At 35.5% G+C, this 18,377-nt stretch overlaps 1 protein-coding gene across 7 annotated transcripts in view; it reads left to right on the top strand.

Moving 5' to 3' along the window:
- IMMP2L (inner mitochondrial membrane peptidase subunit 2) overlaps positions 1–18,377 on the top strand; it is a 435,181-nt gene that overhangs the window by 76,301 nt on the left and 340,503 nt on the right. Inside the window, exon 4 of one of the 7 annotated variants that reach the window (XM_051618079.1) lies at positions 15,463–15,595. The exons of the other annotated variants lie outside the window; for them this stretch is intronic. Coding sequence (XP_051474039.1) covers positions 15,463–15,580 — 118 coding nt within the window. The 3' untranslated portion in view covers positions 15,581–15,595. Of the gene's footprint in view, positions 1–15,462; positions 15,596–18,377 lie in introns of those variants that run through there. 7 annotated transcript variants of the gene reach the window in all.

Raw genomic sequence — 18,377 nt, 5'->3', positions numbered from 1 at the left:
GTTTCTATGAGTAAATTGTTTGTTTGCAGTTTATGTCTCAGTTTGTAGTTTAGCTGCTAATCTGTGGTTGCCTGTCACCACTTGGATTCAGTTTGCTAACCTACTTATAAGTGCTTGTCACACTTTAAACTGATCATCTTGAAGACAATTGCACAGGTGCAGGAAAAATAAGCAATTTTAACAGTATTGAACTGGAGCAAAGTAAAACTGTTCAAAGACACAGGAAGCTCTTGATTTTGTGCTTCTGGATGCCGAAAGTTTTGAATTTGTGGACTGATTACTGCAAACATTGTTACCACCTCTTGAATTCAAACAATTTCCAAGAAAATGAATAGTTACTCAGGATCATCCCGGTACGCTACAGAAATTAAATGTAGTGATAGAACCTCTGTTCCTTGAAGCAGGTGTCATAATTAAACCATATGTAGTACATTAATAGCATTATGTAAAGCTCAATCAGCAATAAGAAGCAGGCAATGTTGTGAATGTACAGCACGCAGTAATTCAGTTTTCAGGAAAGTATTTTTACATTTCTGACAGATTAGTAAAATTATCTATTTTGATATCATAATTATCATCATCATCACCTATTAAGAATGGATAAGGATGGCAAATTTTCCTGACTGTCTGGTAAGATTTCACTTGACCAATCTCCCAATATGTTTTTCAGCTTGGAAACTATATGATACCTTACATTAATCTTACAAATTTATAACACAGTGTTTTTATATTTTAGTGCAAATCCATCTCAAAAATGCACTGTTAGATTTTGGCAAATGTTAAATTGATTAATGTGGTTGCATGCATTTCTTGCAACTGAAATTTCCCATAAATATAATATGAAATAACTTTAGGAATGACTTCAGAATACTGGCAAACATTATCAATGCATTGTAAAAGCAGTGGAATTCTTTGCCTGATTGCAACATTCTTCTTTCAGTACGCTTGGTTTTGAGAAAATAGCAGCATTTCTATTATATATTTTTGCATAAATGGTCAATATGCCCTCTCAGATTAAATCCAGTTAAGTCTCAGAATTCCAGAGATTTTAAATTTATGTTTCCATGTGTGAAGAATAAAGACAGAAATGAAAGAGACAGTAATTATATGAGGTTTTAATGATATGGTGATATTTGGTATGTTCTTTCTATTACAAAATAAAGTAAAATACATGTCCTGTTGCCTTGGTATTCTACTAGGACTAAGAGATGAGAGCCAAATTCAATCAAGGGTTTGGTTGTCAAAAATCCTGAAACAGGATTAGTCACTAAATTCAGGAAATAATGTGCTATGATCTTAGGTGCTTAAGAATTTATTGGCAAAACGTGTAACAAACAGGGCTTTATACATAATATATACTATCTGGCATGTCCAGTAATTGGCATTCACTTGCAGTGTGCTTGTCTTCCATCTGATGGTATTTAGGATCCAGAAAACATGCATCTTTGTTCTAAAGTCCAGTGAAAAGTTGCTGCTGGATCCAAAACACGTTTTTTTGTGTAGTAGATTGGAAGCTGATGATCTGCTCTGTCTGGGAGTTATAAGCATTCCTCAGCTTGAGGGTGTTTGAGGAAACATCCTAGAAGCATTTATTTCAGAAATTGATCATGTCCGTTTATTTGAGACAATAGCCAAAAACAGGAAGATACTTCTGACTTGGATTTATCCTGTGAATAGAGCTTCCTTTCCCTGCTGGCAAAGGGGAAAGCTTAATTCTTTCTAGAATAGTTTCCCTAGGTCTACATTTTATAATACCTAGAAGAATTCCATACTAAAATGCCGAGTCTGATTCTTATCTGAACAACTGTTACTGGCATTGTCTGTTATTTGGAATCAATTACATCTGTAAATGTTTGAGAATTAAAATCCCCAAGTAAAAAGTCTCAAGGTAAAGTAAACTATAAATATGGCTACCTAGATGTTTCTGATATTTGCTTCATATCATTTGTTGGTTCACAATTAAGGATGTGCATCTGTGAAGACAAGCACATAATGAAGATAAAGAATGCCTATGAAGGCTTCTTGATCTTAATATGAAGGAATTAATTTAATTAACCCAAATATAGGAAGCTCTGGCAGTTATTAAAAGGCTTGGAAATCTAAACAGACTTCTGTATACTGATGGCCTGAACAGGCCTGTACTTTTTATGACATATTACAGGTGCTTTCAGATTTTGTGAGGAAGGTTTGGGTATAAAATTCAGCTGATCCACTGCCATCAATCAAATACATTGATGCCTGATGTTTGAGGGAAATCTTTCCTTGAACTTCTAGCCACAAGGAGGCTTTTAAAGAAAGGTCACCCCATCAGTGGAATTGCATTCATAGTTTTTTAGGAAAATACATCTAATTAATTAACATATAAATAGAAGTTACTGAAATTAAGCGATATGCCTCACCACAACCAAAGGACTTCTTATATGTTGAACTGTGTACACTGCTGAGGCATAAGAGACACTAGTTCTTTATGAACGAGAGATAAGAGAAAAGAAACCAAATAACTAGGGACAGAGAGGGCTCTAGAAGCCATAGTGCCTGACACAATATGTGGATAAAGGATCTGGAATGAAACTGGTGAAATAGAAGCAGATATTTTTCACTGGGTGGTGGAGGAAGCAGTGAGTATTATATGGTGATGATGTGAGGCAATGGGATCACATAAGGTGAGCTGACCTGCAGTGCTTATGCTGGTTTGTAAACTACTGTTTTAAAGTACTTTGAAAAATATGCTGTTTTGATTACTCCTTAGCTTCCTGGGCACACTGATTCAAACCTTACTTATCATTACAAATATGTTGCCTTCTTAGTTCCTTGTCTTCATATCCCCTGGTGCCATTTCAACCCATTGCTTTTTATCCCAGCTGCAGTGGTAAAGAAAAACTATTAATTACCTTTTTACAATACCTTTGTATTTATTTGAAGACTTCAAGACTTCAAATTTTTATTTCAATAATCTTACTATATAAAAAAGCCTCAACTAAATTCTGTATGTTTCCTGTAGATCATATTTGCAGGCCTTTGGTTGATATTTCTGCTCTTCTCAGGACTCTTGGATTCTTTGCAGTCTGTCCAAATTCCTCTGTAATTGTACTGTGCAAAATAGAAGACCATTTTGCCTAAGAATTTACTAGTGCTGAATACAGCAGAAAAATTGCTCCATGCATCATAGAACGGTTTGGTTTGGAAGGGACCTCTAAAGATCATCTGGTTCCAAAGCTCCTGCCATGGGCAGAGACACCTTTCAGTAGATCATGTTGCTCAAAGCCTCATCCACCCTGACCTTGAACAGATTATATGCAATCTAAAAAGTGATTATCCATTGCTATTGGTAAGACAAATAATTGATGGTGATACCCAAGTTTACTACTGATAGCAATATTTTTTGCTAGTAATGAACTAATAATAATTTCCTGAGTTTAAACAAGGTTGGCACTTTAATTCTAACAAGCATTACATGATGTCTAACAAGAATTTACAATGCAGTACATTTTGGAGAGCTTTCTTCACTTCTTTCGTCACGATCTTCCTTTTTTTACATGGATTACCCTTTTATTCATGACGTCTGTCAACTCTATAAGCAAATAGATTCCAGGATCTTGCTGTTTTACCCCCAGTATGTCCCAAAGGATCCCTGTTAAGGGATCAAACATATTTCTGTTTAAAAATAACATTATAGTGCTGACTCACATTCAGTTTGTAAAACTCATTGTTTTTCTCATTGCAGAAAGGAATAGTATCTCTACTTAAATGGAAAGCAGCAATTCTGATCTCTAATGGGGAGGCATCCACTCCTTTGAAAAAGATAATTTATAATTTAGCTTTTGCACAATACCATACTGAAGAAGAGACTGTAGATATCAAAGATCTTGAAAGTATGGTCTGAAAGAAACAAAGGTATAAACATACTTCTTCCAATACAAATTGTGTGTTTCCAGGCATTACTGGAGCACAACATAAATCATTCTATGTTATCTTATTTGCTGAGCCTTTTCAGAGCAAGTTTTGCCAGTGGTGACCAGTATTCAAATAATTAGAAGATTTTCTTAGCTGATGTATTAGAGGCAATGACATTCAGATCATTAAAGATGGGATTTATCTTAAGTATCTCTAGACACCCAGAAGTAGTCATCTAGGCTCAACAGAAAGGAAATACCACCTTCAGAGGTTAATTCATCACCCTGTAAGATTGCTAAGTAAAGCTGCATGAATAATTTCTCTTTTTCTGCACTGACTGAGGAGAGGATTTAGATCTCTAGCACAGAGCATGTGTCAGTGCTGAAGATGAGTTGAGGTAAATTCCTGTGTGGCTTAGAGATTGTTGTTTACAAAGCATCCATGAAGCCGGGGTAGCTATAGTATAAACATCTCTATCCTGATTAAGTTTATATTAATTTATATTTTTAAAGAGGGATTATGGATTTATATATAGTAAATTCACAGGCAAACAGATTCTCCCATTATTTTTGTTTACTGATAGCATGAAAACGTAAACTTCTAAAGAATATGCCATGTTGTGTGTGCCAGTTTAAGGACATTTTCAGTATCTTCTCTACATATTTGGGAAATAGTCTGATCATGAGAAGGCTGAGAACTTCTTATACATCATGAAGAAGGAAAGAAATGGGAACTTGGACTCAAGAGAACTTGTGAGGACGTGATACTTGTTTACTATTGCTCCTAATATGATGGTATCTTTTATCTTCTGCTTCTGCTTTGCTTGCCAGTAGGGGGTCATAATGAAAGCTAATTTTTATAAGGGCTTACTGTGTACCTTGAAAGGTGTGAGGACAGAAGTTTTCAGATAGAACCAGTACATTACTCCTTTTATAAATGCACTGTCTTCATTATCTTATGAGTATAATGGAAATCACAGAAAATGAAATAAGTGATAGCTAAACATTTACTAGAGACTGGATGTGAATCAGTATGTTTTGGAGTTCTATTTCTGCCCAACACAGTGAATCCTTACTGAGTGTCTACTTAAAATAACACCCGGGTATAGTTTTGACTGGATTTGTGCTGCCTCATAAGCAGCACGTAAAACAAATTATATGCATAGATTTATTAGAAAAAATAGATTTCTGTTGATTAAAACAAGCATTAAAAATGTAATGTGCATTATTGCCATAGGAAATTAAGGAAATTCTAAACTGCTGGCGTCCTTTGATAATGTACTCTGTCTGTTTGTAAAATATATAACTCTGGGTAATTTCTAAACTTCATTCTGCTGTCTAGTTGAGGAATAGCATACACTACCACTATCTGGTAGTGTCACTGGTTATGTTTTTGCACTTTTTTTTTTTTCATTTCAGAGAATTAATCTTGGATAAATATAAAAGTAAAGCAAGTTGAAGGGCATGGTAAATTTGCATATGAAACAGTTATGTGGGAATTTGTCACAGTAATTTCTCCCCTGTTTAATGATAAACAGTTATTCACATCACTTCCCCAGCTGTACATCTTATTCTGGCCTTTCAGTGTTATATAGAACCCACACACTGACACACACATTAATTCTGCCTAAAGTCCAACTCTTACCTAATACAAGAAGTAATATACTTCTAATTTATCTGTATCAATTCAAGACACAGGTCATATGGAATACTGCTTGTGGTTTGGTTTTTGGAATTTTTTTTTTGCATGGAGTTGTCAGGGATGGGCTGGGGTGTTGGGAAGGCTTTGCCTGGTTCTTGAGTTTTCAGTTACTTTTGGGACATGTAAATGCTTCAGCAATTTTCCAGTTCCTGCCTGAGATAGGAAGCTCAATCTGGCACTCTGACATGTCAAAAGAACTATGAGGTATTGCTTTGTGATTAATAGTTTAGCTTAATAATCTGGTCAGCAGTGTAAGACATATAAATGTGCTTTGTGATTAAATTCCATTTCAATAGAAAATTTCAGATACAATTCTTTTAAAAAGGCCAGGGGAGCATCAATGAAAAAAGAATATATTCCAGAATGTTCAACTCTACATTCAGATCTTTGCAAGACTTGACCTAGATTCAGACAGTGGTTGAAGCATTATAATGTGCATTGAAATTACAAACTTTAGATACCCTTTGCCAAATGAAATTAGATATCCAGTTGATACGCAGTGTATGTAGAGTAGGGCCAGGACTGATAAAGGAAATTCTGTCACAGTATGTAGGCAGGAATTAAATAGGCCAGTTATGGCGGAAGCCTTTAACTCCTGGGAATTTGGGCGTCTAGTCTCAACAGCAAGGCAGCATCTGTGTCTTCTCAAGATCCTACAATTTAGCCTTACACTTTTCATTTTTTAAAATAAAAGTTCACCTTTCAAAAGTGGACGGATGAGTAAAGAGGGAGTGAAGTTGCAGTGCTTTCCTCTTTCACTGATGGCCTCCTGCCTCGTGGAGAGCCTCGGCTCATGCTTTCACTGGCAGAGGAGAGTGGATATCCAGGTGTATGCTGTGACTGTGGTGCCAGAGGATGTTGTGGGATAAAGATTTATTTTCTTTTGTAAGCTTTAGCAATATAACCTTAGGCACCTGAAGTACCTGCAGGGCTTTGTGAACTACAGAAATGTGTAAATGTTGGATTTAAAATCAATGAGGTGCCTTGTCTCCCGTATTCTTCCTTTAAATTTCTCTCCCTGTGAGAGGGAAGATGAGGACCAAATTGCTGTCAGTTTTAAAAGATGTAATTTTTTTTATGCTGTTGCATTTTGGTGTTTTTTTTAAATATATAAATAGTGTATTAACTTTAAGCTGTAGATTTTAGAACTCTAGATCTCAAACTAATTTTTCAGATCTTTATACTTTTAATGGACATTTACCATTAGAAGTGCTACATTTGAGTCAACTCGCATCTTGTCTTCTGAGAGCTGGTTTTATGTCAATAACTAAAGTTTGAAAAACTCTTTTTAAACAGTTTATTCCAGATTCTCAAGTAATGCAAATTGGCCTGTTATCACTGAAAGTAATGGAGCCATACTGATTCATACAAGCTGTAGATTTGTGTTAGTGCTTCCAGGTATATTGAGAATCGTGTTAACTGGGTCCAAAGATGTTTTCTTTCTCTTGTCCAAATTGCTGATGCAGCAGGTAGTGCTCTTTGAACTACACTCCTAAATATGATTTTCCTTTTTAATTTGTGGAATTTTCTCTTTAAATTACAGTTAGTGTCAGAAAGTCACAGGTAAAATATAAATTATACACACTGTTAAGGTCCCCACTAGCTAGAAAGGGTTAGTGCTACCTCTGATTAGATAAAAAAATATAATTTTGTCCTCTCTTAAGTTCTGTTTGAAAAGCCTTTCAAATAATAGTTCCTTCATTTTCTTTCACTTGCTTTAACCAGGAGTTACCTGAAAGATGTGATCATATTGAATGTTGTGCAAAAAAACTAGCTGAATATTCCTAATCTGTAAAGAAATTGCCCTATAGTTTTCTATATCTTTATATTTCTCTATTAGAAATAACAACCATTTCATAATGAATCTAACACATTGGGAAAAAAATAAATTTATAATATTTTTAGATATAGCATTACAAACTAACATAAGGTATTTAATTTTAGATTTAGCTTGTTTTAGATATATTTGTGTTGAAGTAGCTAAAGGAAGGGACTGAGAAATGAGTAATTGCAACAGTTTGTCTTCAGTGTGTTGATCAGTACTTGAAAGTGTCTACTCCATTCACTTAGTATATTTTCAGATGACAGAGAAAATACAGTTAATAATGATATATTATCTTACTTCTATTCCTGTTGAAAACTGTGTGAGTTTTGCATTTAAATATCGTATTTACTGAGAAAAACTTTTTATTTTCCCACATCCTTTGAAAAACATTGCGTTATAACTTGTGATACGGTATTGCCATACACAATTAATAAAAATAATTGACATTGTTCTTTAATTTGTAGGCCACAAAACAATAAGAAAGCCACTTTAAAAGTGCATGGTCCCAGGTAGAAGTTGTTTTGTTGTTTGTTTTTTTAAAATCTGTAATCTAACTGTGTATGGTTACATGGCTTAAATAGTCTTGAGTAGTGTATAAAATATGGTTAGAAATTCTCAGAGAAATATTTTTGGTTTTCCTCACGATTTTAAAATAATGCTGCTGGTAGAGTATTTCCCTTGGAAGAGTAATTTTTTTTTTGTTCAGTAAATTTATTGTGACTTAGAATTAAATGCTGCTGGGTTTAAATATTTAGCATACATCTAATGGTTAAAAGCTGAATGTCAGATAAACATTTTTATATCCTGTGAAATAATTTGAAATTTCAGGATCCTTGTTACTACAGCCTTAGATAGAACCTGGTATTGTAATCTTTGCCAAGAAACTATTTTTACATACGTAAAGAAGCTGCTACTTGTTGACAGAGTAGAAGAGGGCAGTGTGAAGGCTGAGCGAGGTATGATGCTGGTTAGACTGTGTAATTTGAAGAAAGCAAGTAGAGAATTTTGAAGAATGATGGAGCTTAACTGCCCTTTGCAGTTGTGAGTCTCTGTTGCAGTGTAGGACGATGTGATGCTTCCAGAAGCTACAATTTATCATATATTCCTCTCCTGTGGCAATTTTGATGAGTTTAGATCCAGTCTTTATCCAGCTGTTATAATTAGAAGTTACCTTGCATCTATTCTTTAAATTTAAAACAGTAAAGCCAAACAACCTTAAACTAATCTCTCTTCCATATACTAAATTGTTTTAATGAAAAACCTTTCATTTTCCAAGAATAAGATATAGTTTAATAATTTATAGTGCGAGTTACCAACCCTGGCCTTTTTAATGTGGATGCACAATGTAAGATATTTTTAATTACGTAGTGGGTGATATTTGAGACTGGCCAGACCATGTGCTGTATGGGCTCGTGGTTTGGGTGAAATTGAGCTGAAAATAAGCATGTGTGGGAACAATTAGATCTTCCAGTGTTGTACAAGAACATTTCAATCCCCTTTCCTCCCTGAAGCAGGTTTTCCAAGTATTGTAACAAATTAACATGTTTATTGTTGCTTTGGAAAGCTTCATTTAATAGAGAAACTCAATGTTTGGATAATCTCTGTGTACCTTTCCTTTGAAAATCTGTGTCTCAACATTGTCTTTATTTTTAGGGCATTTATACTGTATTTCTGTGAGTGTCTGTATTTTTTCCTTGGTGAATTTAAAATATCATAATGAGTTGTACTCCATTGAATCAGTATGTTTTATTTCATGGATTATTACTGAAGTATTGGAGTGTGATGGCTGTCCCAGGCCTGTTACGTTTATCAAGATAATCTAGCTATTTAAAAAAAGATTTAAATTACATGCCAAAATCTTGTGAAATCTTAATTGAAGAAAATTAGTGCGGGTGCTACCTTGGTAAATAAAATAGCCTTTTAAATAGTTGGGGTTTTAATACTCCAAAACAACAGTCGACATTATGGACATAATGGCCTGTGAAGAATTTGGAAGCTGTAGCAAGAACTTAGCAAGAACTTAGAAAAAAAAAGAGAATTTGTTTTGTTTTGTTTTTAAATTCACAGAACATAAAAATAAATCTGAGTCCTCCTCTTCAAATTTCAATTTGCTACAGATCTCCAAAATTACGGTTTTCAACAGTATGCCAGACATCATCCTGAAGATAATTGTAGGTCCAAAACTTGGAGAGTAAAATGAGGAAATGATTTATACTAATAACTGATGAGTGAGATATCTGAAATACCTAAAGCTTCTTCTTTTAAAAATGTTGTATTTATTTTTTAATATTCTGGATTGAATAATAAAGAGTTCACCTGAAGAGGCAGTCTAATATTAGAAAATACCTCAATTTCTCCACCTCAAATAATTTTAAGTGTTATATGAGTAAAGCTATATTTTTTAAACTCAGTGTAAGCTTTGTATAGTTAAATGAAATCTTTGTAGTGCTTCATAATGCTGCACTTTATCTGTAGCACACAAGCACTTAATACAGAGTTGTCATGTGGCTGAATTAATGTTGGTTGTTTTATTTTTTAGGAAAAAAGCAGCATTTCAAAGAATGTGGTGGGTGTGTGGGTCAAATGTCTCATGGTAGTGTTCAGCTCAACTGTTAATGCCCATATACTTGCGAATTTCTCATGGTTGACATTGATGAAAACCAGACAGTTCAGTAAGCTTGGTTTTTAATTGGTTCAGTCCTTGCAAACAATGAAATGAAAATTATTAAAGTATTAGAAACATTGTTTGCTTGCATAATAAAACAAATGCAATGTAAGTTTAATAGTCTTACACAAAAGTACAGACATTACCAGCTAATCTCCATAGTTTGTCAGCACACTTCCAGTTGCTTTGGCTTAATGGAAGCAAGTACAGAAGCCAGTAACAGATCATATTTCAAAAAAGCAGTTCTCCCTCTAATTGAGTCACTACATAGATTGCTTTTATACCTCTAATAACTGCATATGTGGTTGTATAACTCTTAGTATACTTACTGTACTTGTTAAATGCTGGTTAACATCATTTCTATACTGTGGTATCTGTAAAATTTTAGCACGTTAAGAAATAAATTTGCAGATGTTTAAAAGGACACTGCTTCAATTTTTTTTATAGTGTAAATTGCTGCTAAAATATTATTATGCTTACTTTGAAAACATTCCAAATGTAATATTTAACTTACCACAAAAGTAATTACTCTTGTTACTGCAGTAAGAGGCCTGCATGCTCTTTCTGAATTAAACTACTATATAATTATCTTAATTTTATGAGCAGAGTAGAAATGCTTTTTCTGCTGTATACAAAAGAGCATTGTAATCAGGTTCCATGAAGCCCTACGTTATTTTGTTTTATTTGTCTCCCTAGACGTTAGCCCTTAAAATTCTTTATCCACTCATAGCATTGCAAATACGATTTTCTAAGAATAAAAGCTTCACAGGTTTTGTAAGGAGGTGGTAATGTCCTAGACTAACTGCAATAACTGGAAAATAGTCCTCCTTTTGATCATGTGGGCCTCTTTTAAGTGTGAAATTGCGGAAGAGGTCTTGAAGTACAACTGTTAACTTGTTACAAGTTTAATCTGCTTACTGAGCTGCATCATCTGAAAGAAAAATAGTGGATATCTGTGGAGCAGGGGTAGAGGAAAGGATATTATCCAGAGAATAGGCAACAGAGTCATTAAGTCCTTTCATGCAGGAAAATGAAGATGTGTTAGGGATTGTGTTAGGGATGAGTGAGAATTATAAAGCATCAGAATCCTAATGTTCTCAGTTCTGTTTTTTAGCATCCTTTGTCCTTTATGTTTTAGCTCAGAATCATCTGGGTTTTCTGAGTCTCTCTCAGAGCCAGAACTGAGACATTTAGAAGACTCAGTGAAAGTTTTGATGGATTTCTCTAGAGTGCTGTGTTTATTTAGTTCAACGTCTGAGATTGCTGAGCTGGGCATTGTGAGAGTATAATACACAGTGAACATTAGCAGCAGCTGAGTGCTTAATGCATTTTATAGCTTTCTTGGGGTGTTTCGTAAAGCACCTGGTTTTATAATAATAGATATGATAGTTTGCACATTTTTTAATATATAGTAGTTTGTAGGTTTTCTTTTTTATGTTGAGTACAGTGGCTAAGAAAATGATACTACTGTAGATGTATTTGAGATTCATTTTGATCGAGAAGTAGAGGTTATTGAATCTCATCATAGACATCTGAGGGAGTCCAGAATATAAGAATGTGTATCTGTGTATTATGTGTGAGTAACAACATGGTCTTACATTTAATGTCTCATTTGTAGCTTGGCATGCTATGGATCAGTCAATATTGGAAGATGAAGTAGTTGTGGATGAGAATGGAATCAATTTATGTATAGGCAAGATATCTGAGTATTGGCCCCGTGCTTACGGAAGGCCGTGATTTGCTGCTGTGGGATTGGCCAAGATGCTATTGTTTTTACTTCATGTGTGTGTGTGTGCATGTGAGAGAGAGAGAGAGAAAGAAATCTGTTGTGTTTCACAGAAAATTAAACTACTGAGTGATTAAGGGCTTGATGATGGTTTCTGCCAATCCTACTTACTCTTCAGTGAGAGTGTTCTTTCGCATATCATACGAACGTGGTAGGATTTCTTTCCTTGTGGTTTTTAAAAATGATGGGTCTGTGAATGACAGTATAGATTGTACAGTTTTTCTGATAAGGAAGGGACTTGATGTCATTGTCAGTAATGTGAAGCAGGATGAAAAGTCTCTGTTAAGACTTGGTAGCAGGTGGGATCAGTCAGTAGCTGTTTCTGTTTATAGTTATAATATCATATCTTTCTGTTGACTTCATCAGATGAATGAGGGATGAAGTAATGAACAAACCCCACCATCACTGCAACTTGTCTCTCTCTCTCTGAAGAAAATCTATTAAATCCTTGACTCTGGTTATTAAATCAGCAGTTAAAAGACAAGCTGAGGAGGAGAGGGATGAGATATGAAGATGGACTTGTATATCTGAAAGAATAGCTGTTCAGCTCTTCACATTGTAAGATTCCAACAGAGAGGGAAAGAGACTGTAAGACATGGGCAAAATTAGTCATTCCTGGGTTTGACTGTATTTTCTTTCCTCATCCCTTTACTTTCTGTGAACAAGAATAACTTTTGAAGTACATTTCAGATAGTTATAGTGGAAACTTGAACACGCTGTGATACTTTAAATGAAAAGTATATGCAGATTGCCAAGAGCATAATTTGGTGGTAACTACAGAATGAGGATCATAAGGGTACATGGGAAAGAGCTGCCATGAAACACTGCTCTACATGATCAGTTTTTCCTGAAATAATTCCATGCTATGGAACCTGTACCTAGGTAACCCTGTTGGGTCAAATCTCTATATATGTTTTTCAGTTTTTGGATAGGAGGAAAGAACAGTTTAATATTAGATAGCAGAAAGGAAATGTTCCTCTGGAAGATGTCAGTGTAGGAAGTGGTGGCTGGTAAGTAGGTGGACTGCTGCTGAGGAATGTTTGTCTCCTGATAATTGCTTGCTAGGTTTTGCGAATCTTAGGATAGAAAATGGTAGTTACAGACATGAAGGAATGGTTCAGTATCTGAACAGCCAGAGGATAGGATTCTAATAAAAGTTACAGTTACTCAGGGGAACAGAACAAAGTTAGGTAATACACTCCTTTTAATGCCAAGGTCAAGTCAAAAGAATTACTTTTGTTGTAGTTCTTATAGTTGATAGTTCTTAAAGTTTAAACCTGAATGCTGGTCTGTGGGCATGTGATATCTGTTTGATTTTTATGTGTATTCAGTATTAGGAAATACAGCTTTTTAAAAACTAGGGTGTTTTTTTGTTTGTTTGTTTGTTTTTTTTAAAGAATGTGTATGAAAGAGAGTTTTATGCATTACCGTGAAGTAGTTAGCTTGCTAAATAGCAACTAGGAGGCAAAAAACAGATGATGTTTTAACTGTAAAACATATCTCTACCTCAATTTGGAAAAAAAAGAAAAATAAAAAAGAAAAAAAGATTCATATACTAGGAAACCAGTGGAATAAAATGCATGAAAATACTTTGTCCATATAATTGATGTAAATAAATGAACTGTAGCCGTTGCATCCAACAGACACTTGTGTCAGTACATGGCTTCTTAGTGTCACAACTGTGGTAAAATTCTATCAATTCACAAAGTATAATTACCTAGTAATCAATTCTAAGTAAAATGACAGAGCTATCAGAATTCCCTGAAAGATGATGCTGAAATCCTAATTCTGTATGAGCATGTTCATTGCAAGTTGATATTAAATAGGAGTGACCATGGAGCAGACAGGTGTTCCTGGTAGTCAGGAGAGCTGTAGGAGATGCTGACTGGAGGATCTGACAGGTGATAAGCATTCTCTGCTGGCTGGAAATATATTCCTCATTGTGTCATAGTTAAACAGATCTGATACCAAATCCTTCCTTTCCTCACCCCCAAAAACCCTGTTCCAAAGAGGAACCAAAGGCTAGATGATATGTAAAACCCCACTTTGTTTATGGATACGAATCTTGATATGAAAATACTGAAGTGTCTAGGGGTAAATCTGCACTATAGACACTCCTGGGTAAATACTTACGTGAGGCATTGCTTAACAAAATTGCCTATTTGCAAAATAATCAACGCAGTAGCATGTTCTGCTGGCAAATAAGTGACATCAAAACATTTAGAATCACAATGGGAAATAAACACTTTACAATGTGGTCAATATGTAAAATAAAACTTTTTGATCATAGCAATATTTTTTAACCCTGAATTTTTCACACTTCTAAAATTAGATCTTCATAATTGAGTAAATATTTTGTTTCATTTTTAGTACATTTCATTTATTTTCTGTGGTATACGCTATGTTTTCTTTGTAATCAAACATTGTATTTTCAGTATTTGCTTCAGAAACATTTTGATTGTATGTTATTTGGGTACCTCATTTTGCACCTAGTAAACTAGAGGTTATGCAAAAGCATTTTCTATCTTTGTGTCCAGATATATGTTAAAGTGTTGAATGCTAAAGAATTTTATAATTTCTTTTCTTGATGGCTTTTTCCAAAACCTTTATATTGAAGCTTTAACCTTCAAGCTGGCTTATACATTGATAAAGCTTCATGTTCAAATATAGGCTCCTTTTATACTGTGCTTTTTTATTTTTAAACTCTGGTGGGTGACACAAGAAGTTTTATGCATCATAAACCCCTTATATTAACAAGAAAAAGATTTTCATTTGTTTTAGAAAAATAATTATGAGCAATATTTACTGAGAACTTCAAAAGCTGCTTTTATTCTCTCTTCCAATACTTAGTTTTATTGCTGTCTAAACATGTTTTAAAAGAAAATACCTTCATGCATTTTTTTTTTTTGCACTGTAGTTTATATGTCTTCTCACAGGCAAAATGCCTGGTATATATTATATATATTAAATTCGAAGCCATTCATGTACATTACTGCCATGCAAATATTATTTAATGAATAAAATACCTTTAAAGCGAAATTCAATAAATGCAAAATTCTCCATGGAGTGGTAGTTGAAAAACTCATAAATTTAGATTACATGGTTATGTCAGTGAATTCAAATTAATGAAAAGGCATCCCACACAAGCACTACAGTAATTTACATATTAATTTCTGCTGATGTTTTTTTATGGCTGTAACAGACTTGTACTAGTCATATTCAATAAAATACAACAGATTGTGAAGCAACAAACATTGAGCAGTTGGGTATGATTTATCTGTTGTTCCATTGGATCCTCATTTTCCCAGGAAAATGCTCTGTCTACATTATTAATGTCTGACAATTTTCTTGTATTCATGCCCTGAAGCAGAATATGTCTGTTAATTTTGTGTAACGGCTGTTTTCCTAACAAATGGTATTTATTTTTCATATTATGACAATACAAATAAATAGAAAGTAAAGCCAGTTCTGTGGAGTTGGACACTAACATGAAACACACATTTCTGTGTGTGCAAGATGTGCTTATTTTAGATTATAGAGACAAAAATACAGTTTTCACTGGATTTCATATGCTTTCATCCTATGCCATAGTACCTACCTTGACATCATCTACCTGGACCTGTGGAAAGCCTTCAACACTGTCCTGCATGTCGTCCTGGTATCAAAACTGAGCAGTAGGGATTCAATGGATGGACCACTCTTTGAGTAAGGAACTGCCTGCATGGGTTGGTACTTGGACCGGTGCTATTTAACATCTTTGTCAGTGACATGGACAGTGGCATTGAGTGCACCTTCAGCAAGTTTGCTGATGACAAGTGTGTGGTGAGGTTGACATGCTGGAGGGATGGGATGCCATCCAAACAGACCTTGACAGGCTTGAGAAGTGGGCTTGTGCAAACTGCATGAAGTTCAGCTAGGCCAAGTGCAAGGTCCTGCACATAGGTCGAGGCAACCCCAAGTACAAATACAGGCTGGGTAAAGAATGGATTAAAAACAGTCCTAGAGGAGAAGGACTTGAAAGTGATGATGGACGAGAAGCTCAACATGAGCCAGCAATGTGCCCTTGCAGACCAGAAAGCCAGCCCTGTCCTGGGCTGCATCAAAAGAAGCATGGTCAGAAGGACCGTGTCCAGTTCTGAAGCCCCCAATATAAGAAGGACATGGAGCTCCTGGGAAAAGTCCAGAGAAGTGCCACGAAGATGATCAAAGGGCTGGAGCCCCTCTCCTGTGAGGGCAGGCTGAGAGAGTTGGGGCTTTTCAGCCTGGAGAAGAGAAGGCTCCAGGGAGACCTTGTCTTTCAGTGCTTGAAGAAGACCTACAGGAAAGCTGGGAAGGGCCTTTTTACAAGGGCTTGTAGTAAGAGGACAAGGGGTAATGGATCAAAACTGAAGAAGGGAAGACTTAGGTTAGACATTAGGAGGAAATTCACTAGTGTGAGGGTGGTGAGACACTGGAACAGGTTGCCCAGGGAAGCTGTGGAAGCCACATCCCTGGAAGTGTTCAAGGCCAGGTTGGATGGGGCTCTAAGCAACCTGATCTAGTGGGGGGTGTCCCTGCCCATGCAGGTTCCTTCCAACACTCTAAGGTTCCTTCCAACTCAAACCATTCTATGATTGTGTGCTTAGATTTCTTTTTCTTTCTGCCTGGATAGAATGAAACAATGAGGTGGCTTTTTCCACATTTTTCTGACCTCTTTGACTTTATGGGAATAAATTCCTCTTCTGGTTTCGTAGCTCAGCCTGCTCCCAGCCTTGTGCCTCATGGGTCCTCAGATCTGTCCTGTAGCAGGTAAAATACATCTCTAAATACTGCTGCATCTGCTTCAACACAGCATGTGGTCATACAGCTCCAATCCTTCTGTCTTAGTAATGGCTGTATTTTCTTGGCTTTTGAAAGGAAGGATCAGAGGCTCGCCAAATCTAAAGATACTTTCTGTATTTAAATGTATTTTTACTGGAGTGCAATGCTTTTAGAAGCATCTTCTGAATGCTCAGAATGATTTGCTGTTAAGAATAGTGCCAATGGGAGCAAAAAGTGGAATCTTGTGACAATACACCTATAAATGGTTTTCCTTCAGTGTGCCCTTTTTCAGGGGAGCTAGCCGTGCAGTGTGGTGAGGGGCATTGAATCCTAATGCACCTCTAACCTGAAAATAGTATTTGAAGTATTGCAACCTTTGCCAAAATTTGTGGCATATTTAAGAAATACTATCTACAGAATTATTTGGAATCATCTTAGAAATGGCTGTAAAGAAAGGAAGATAAAATTCAGCTTCATAGTTTTATTTTCCCTTAATGCTGCTCATATCTTGCATTTTTAACATTTAAAAATTTATTTATTTTTTTCTTTCCAAGCATGCTTTCTTACTTTATCATTACTGTATTTTTTCGTGTATATATGCAGCTGACCTTTTTTCTGAAGCATTAGCTATGAGTACAGGAATGACCAAACTGGCTCAGACCAAGGTCTGCTTAGCTCAACATCTCTTTCACAGAAGTATTATCTAGTCTTTTTATTGTGCTTTTCCATTATTATAGACAGGGAATATATTTCTTCGTGTCTAAAATGTACATTATGTACTTAAATGGTGAGATGCAAACTGTACCAAAATCTGTATTTACACCTGTAAATTTACCAGCTTATCCATACTATTTGATTCTATATCAAACCTTTGTAAATTTCCCCTTCTTTTCCCAGATAGCATCAGTATATATGAAGCTGTACAAACATCAAATAAAATGAACAAGATTAGTTGTCCTCAGAAGGCTATCTAAATGAATCAAACTTGATAAAAGTTTGTGCATATAAAAGTTTAAAGTGTTTGGGGGAAATGTCAAGAGCAAATTTGAGTAAGACAAATTAGAAGAAAATACATAGTAGTAAAAAATGGTTTTGCTCATAAACATAGCAGGTTTTGAAGGATGTAATTTTTCCTGCTGCATTAAAAGTTGATTCTGAGGAAAAGATTTCAATAATTAAATGGTACATTTCTAAGGCTGTTCTCATCTTAGTCATGGAATTGTTGTGCATTTCTCAATGCAAATATGTATTATGCAGCTCTTATGATATCTAACATTACTCTTGCAGGAAAGAGGCATTCAGGGTCAGGGTTGATGGGGCTCTGAGCAACTTGATCTGGTTGAAGGGGTCCCTGTGCACTGCAGGGAGGTTAGGCTAGGTGACCTCTAAAGATTCCTTCCAGTTCTACGATTCTGTGATTCTATGATTCTATCTCCAATAGAGCAAATGCTACCAGCTCCAAGATGAACCTACTGCTGTCCAAGGCCAAGCCCAGCAGTGATGGTGGTAGTGCCTCTGGGACAACATATTTAAGAACAAAAAACATCTGCAGAACAGCAATTACAGATGGAGAGAGGAGTGAGAATATGTGACAGGAACAACTCTGCATATGCCCAGGTCAGTGAAGAAGGAGATGAAGGTGCTGAAAAAGAGATTCCCCTGCAACCCTGGGAGAAGACAATGGTGAGGCAGGCAGTTCCTCTGCA

This window comes from Apus apus, chromosome 1, assembly GCF_020740795.1.
Source record: "Apus apus isolate bApuApu2 chromosome 1, bApuApu2.pri.cur, whole genome shotgun sequence".
NCBI lineage: Eukaryota > Metazoa > Chordata > Aves > Apodiformes > Apodidae > Apus > Apus apus.
Note: the sequence above shows the minus strand (reverse complement) of the source record. Positions and strands in the feature narration are given on the sequence as shown.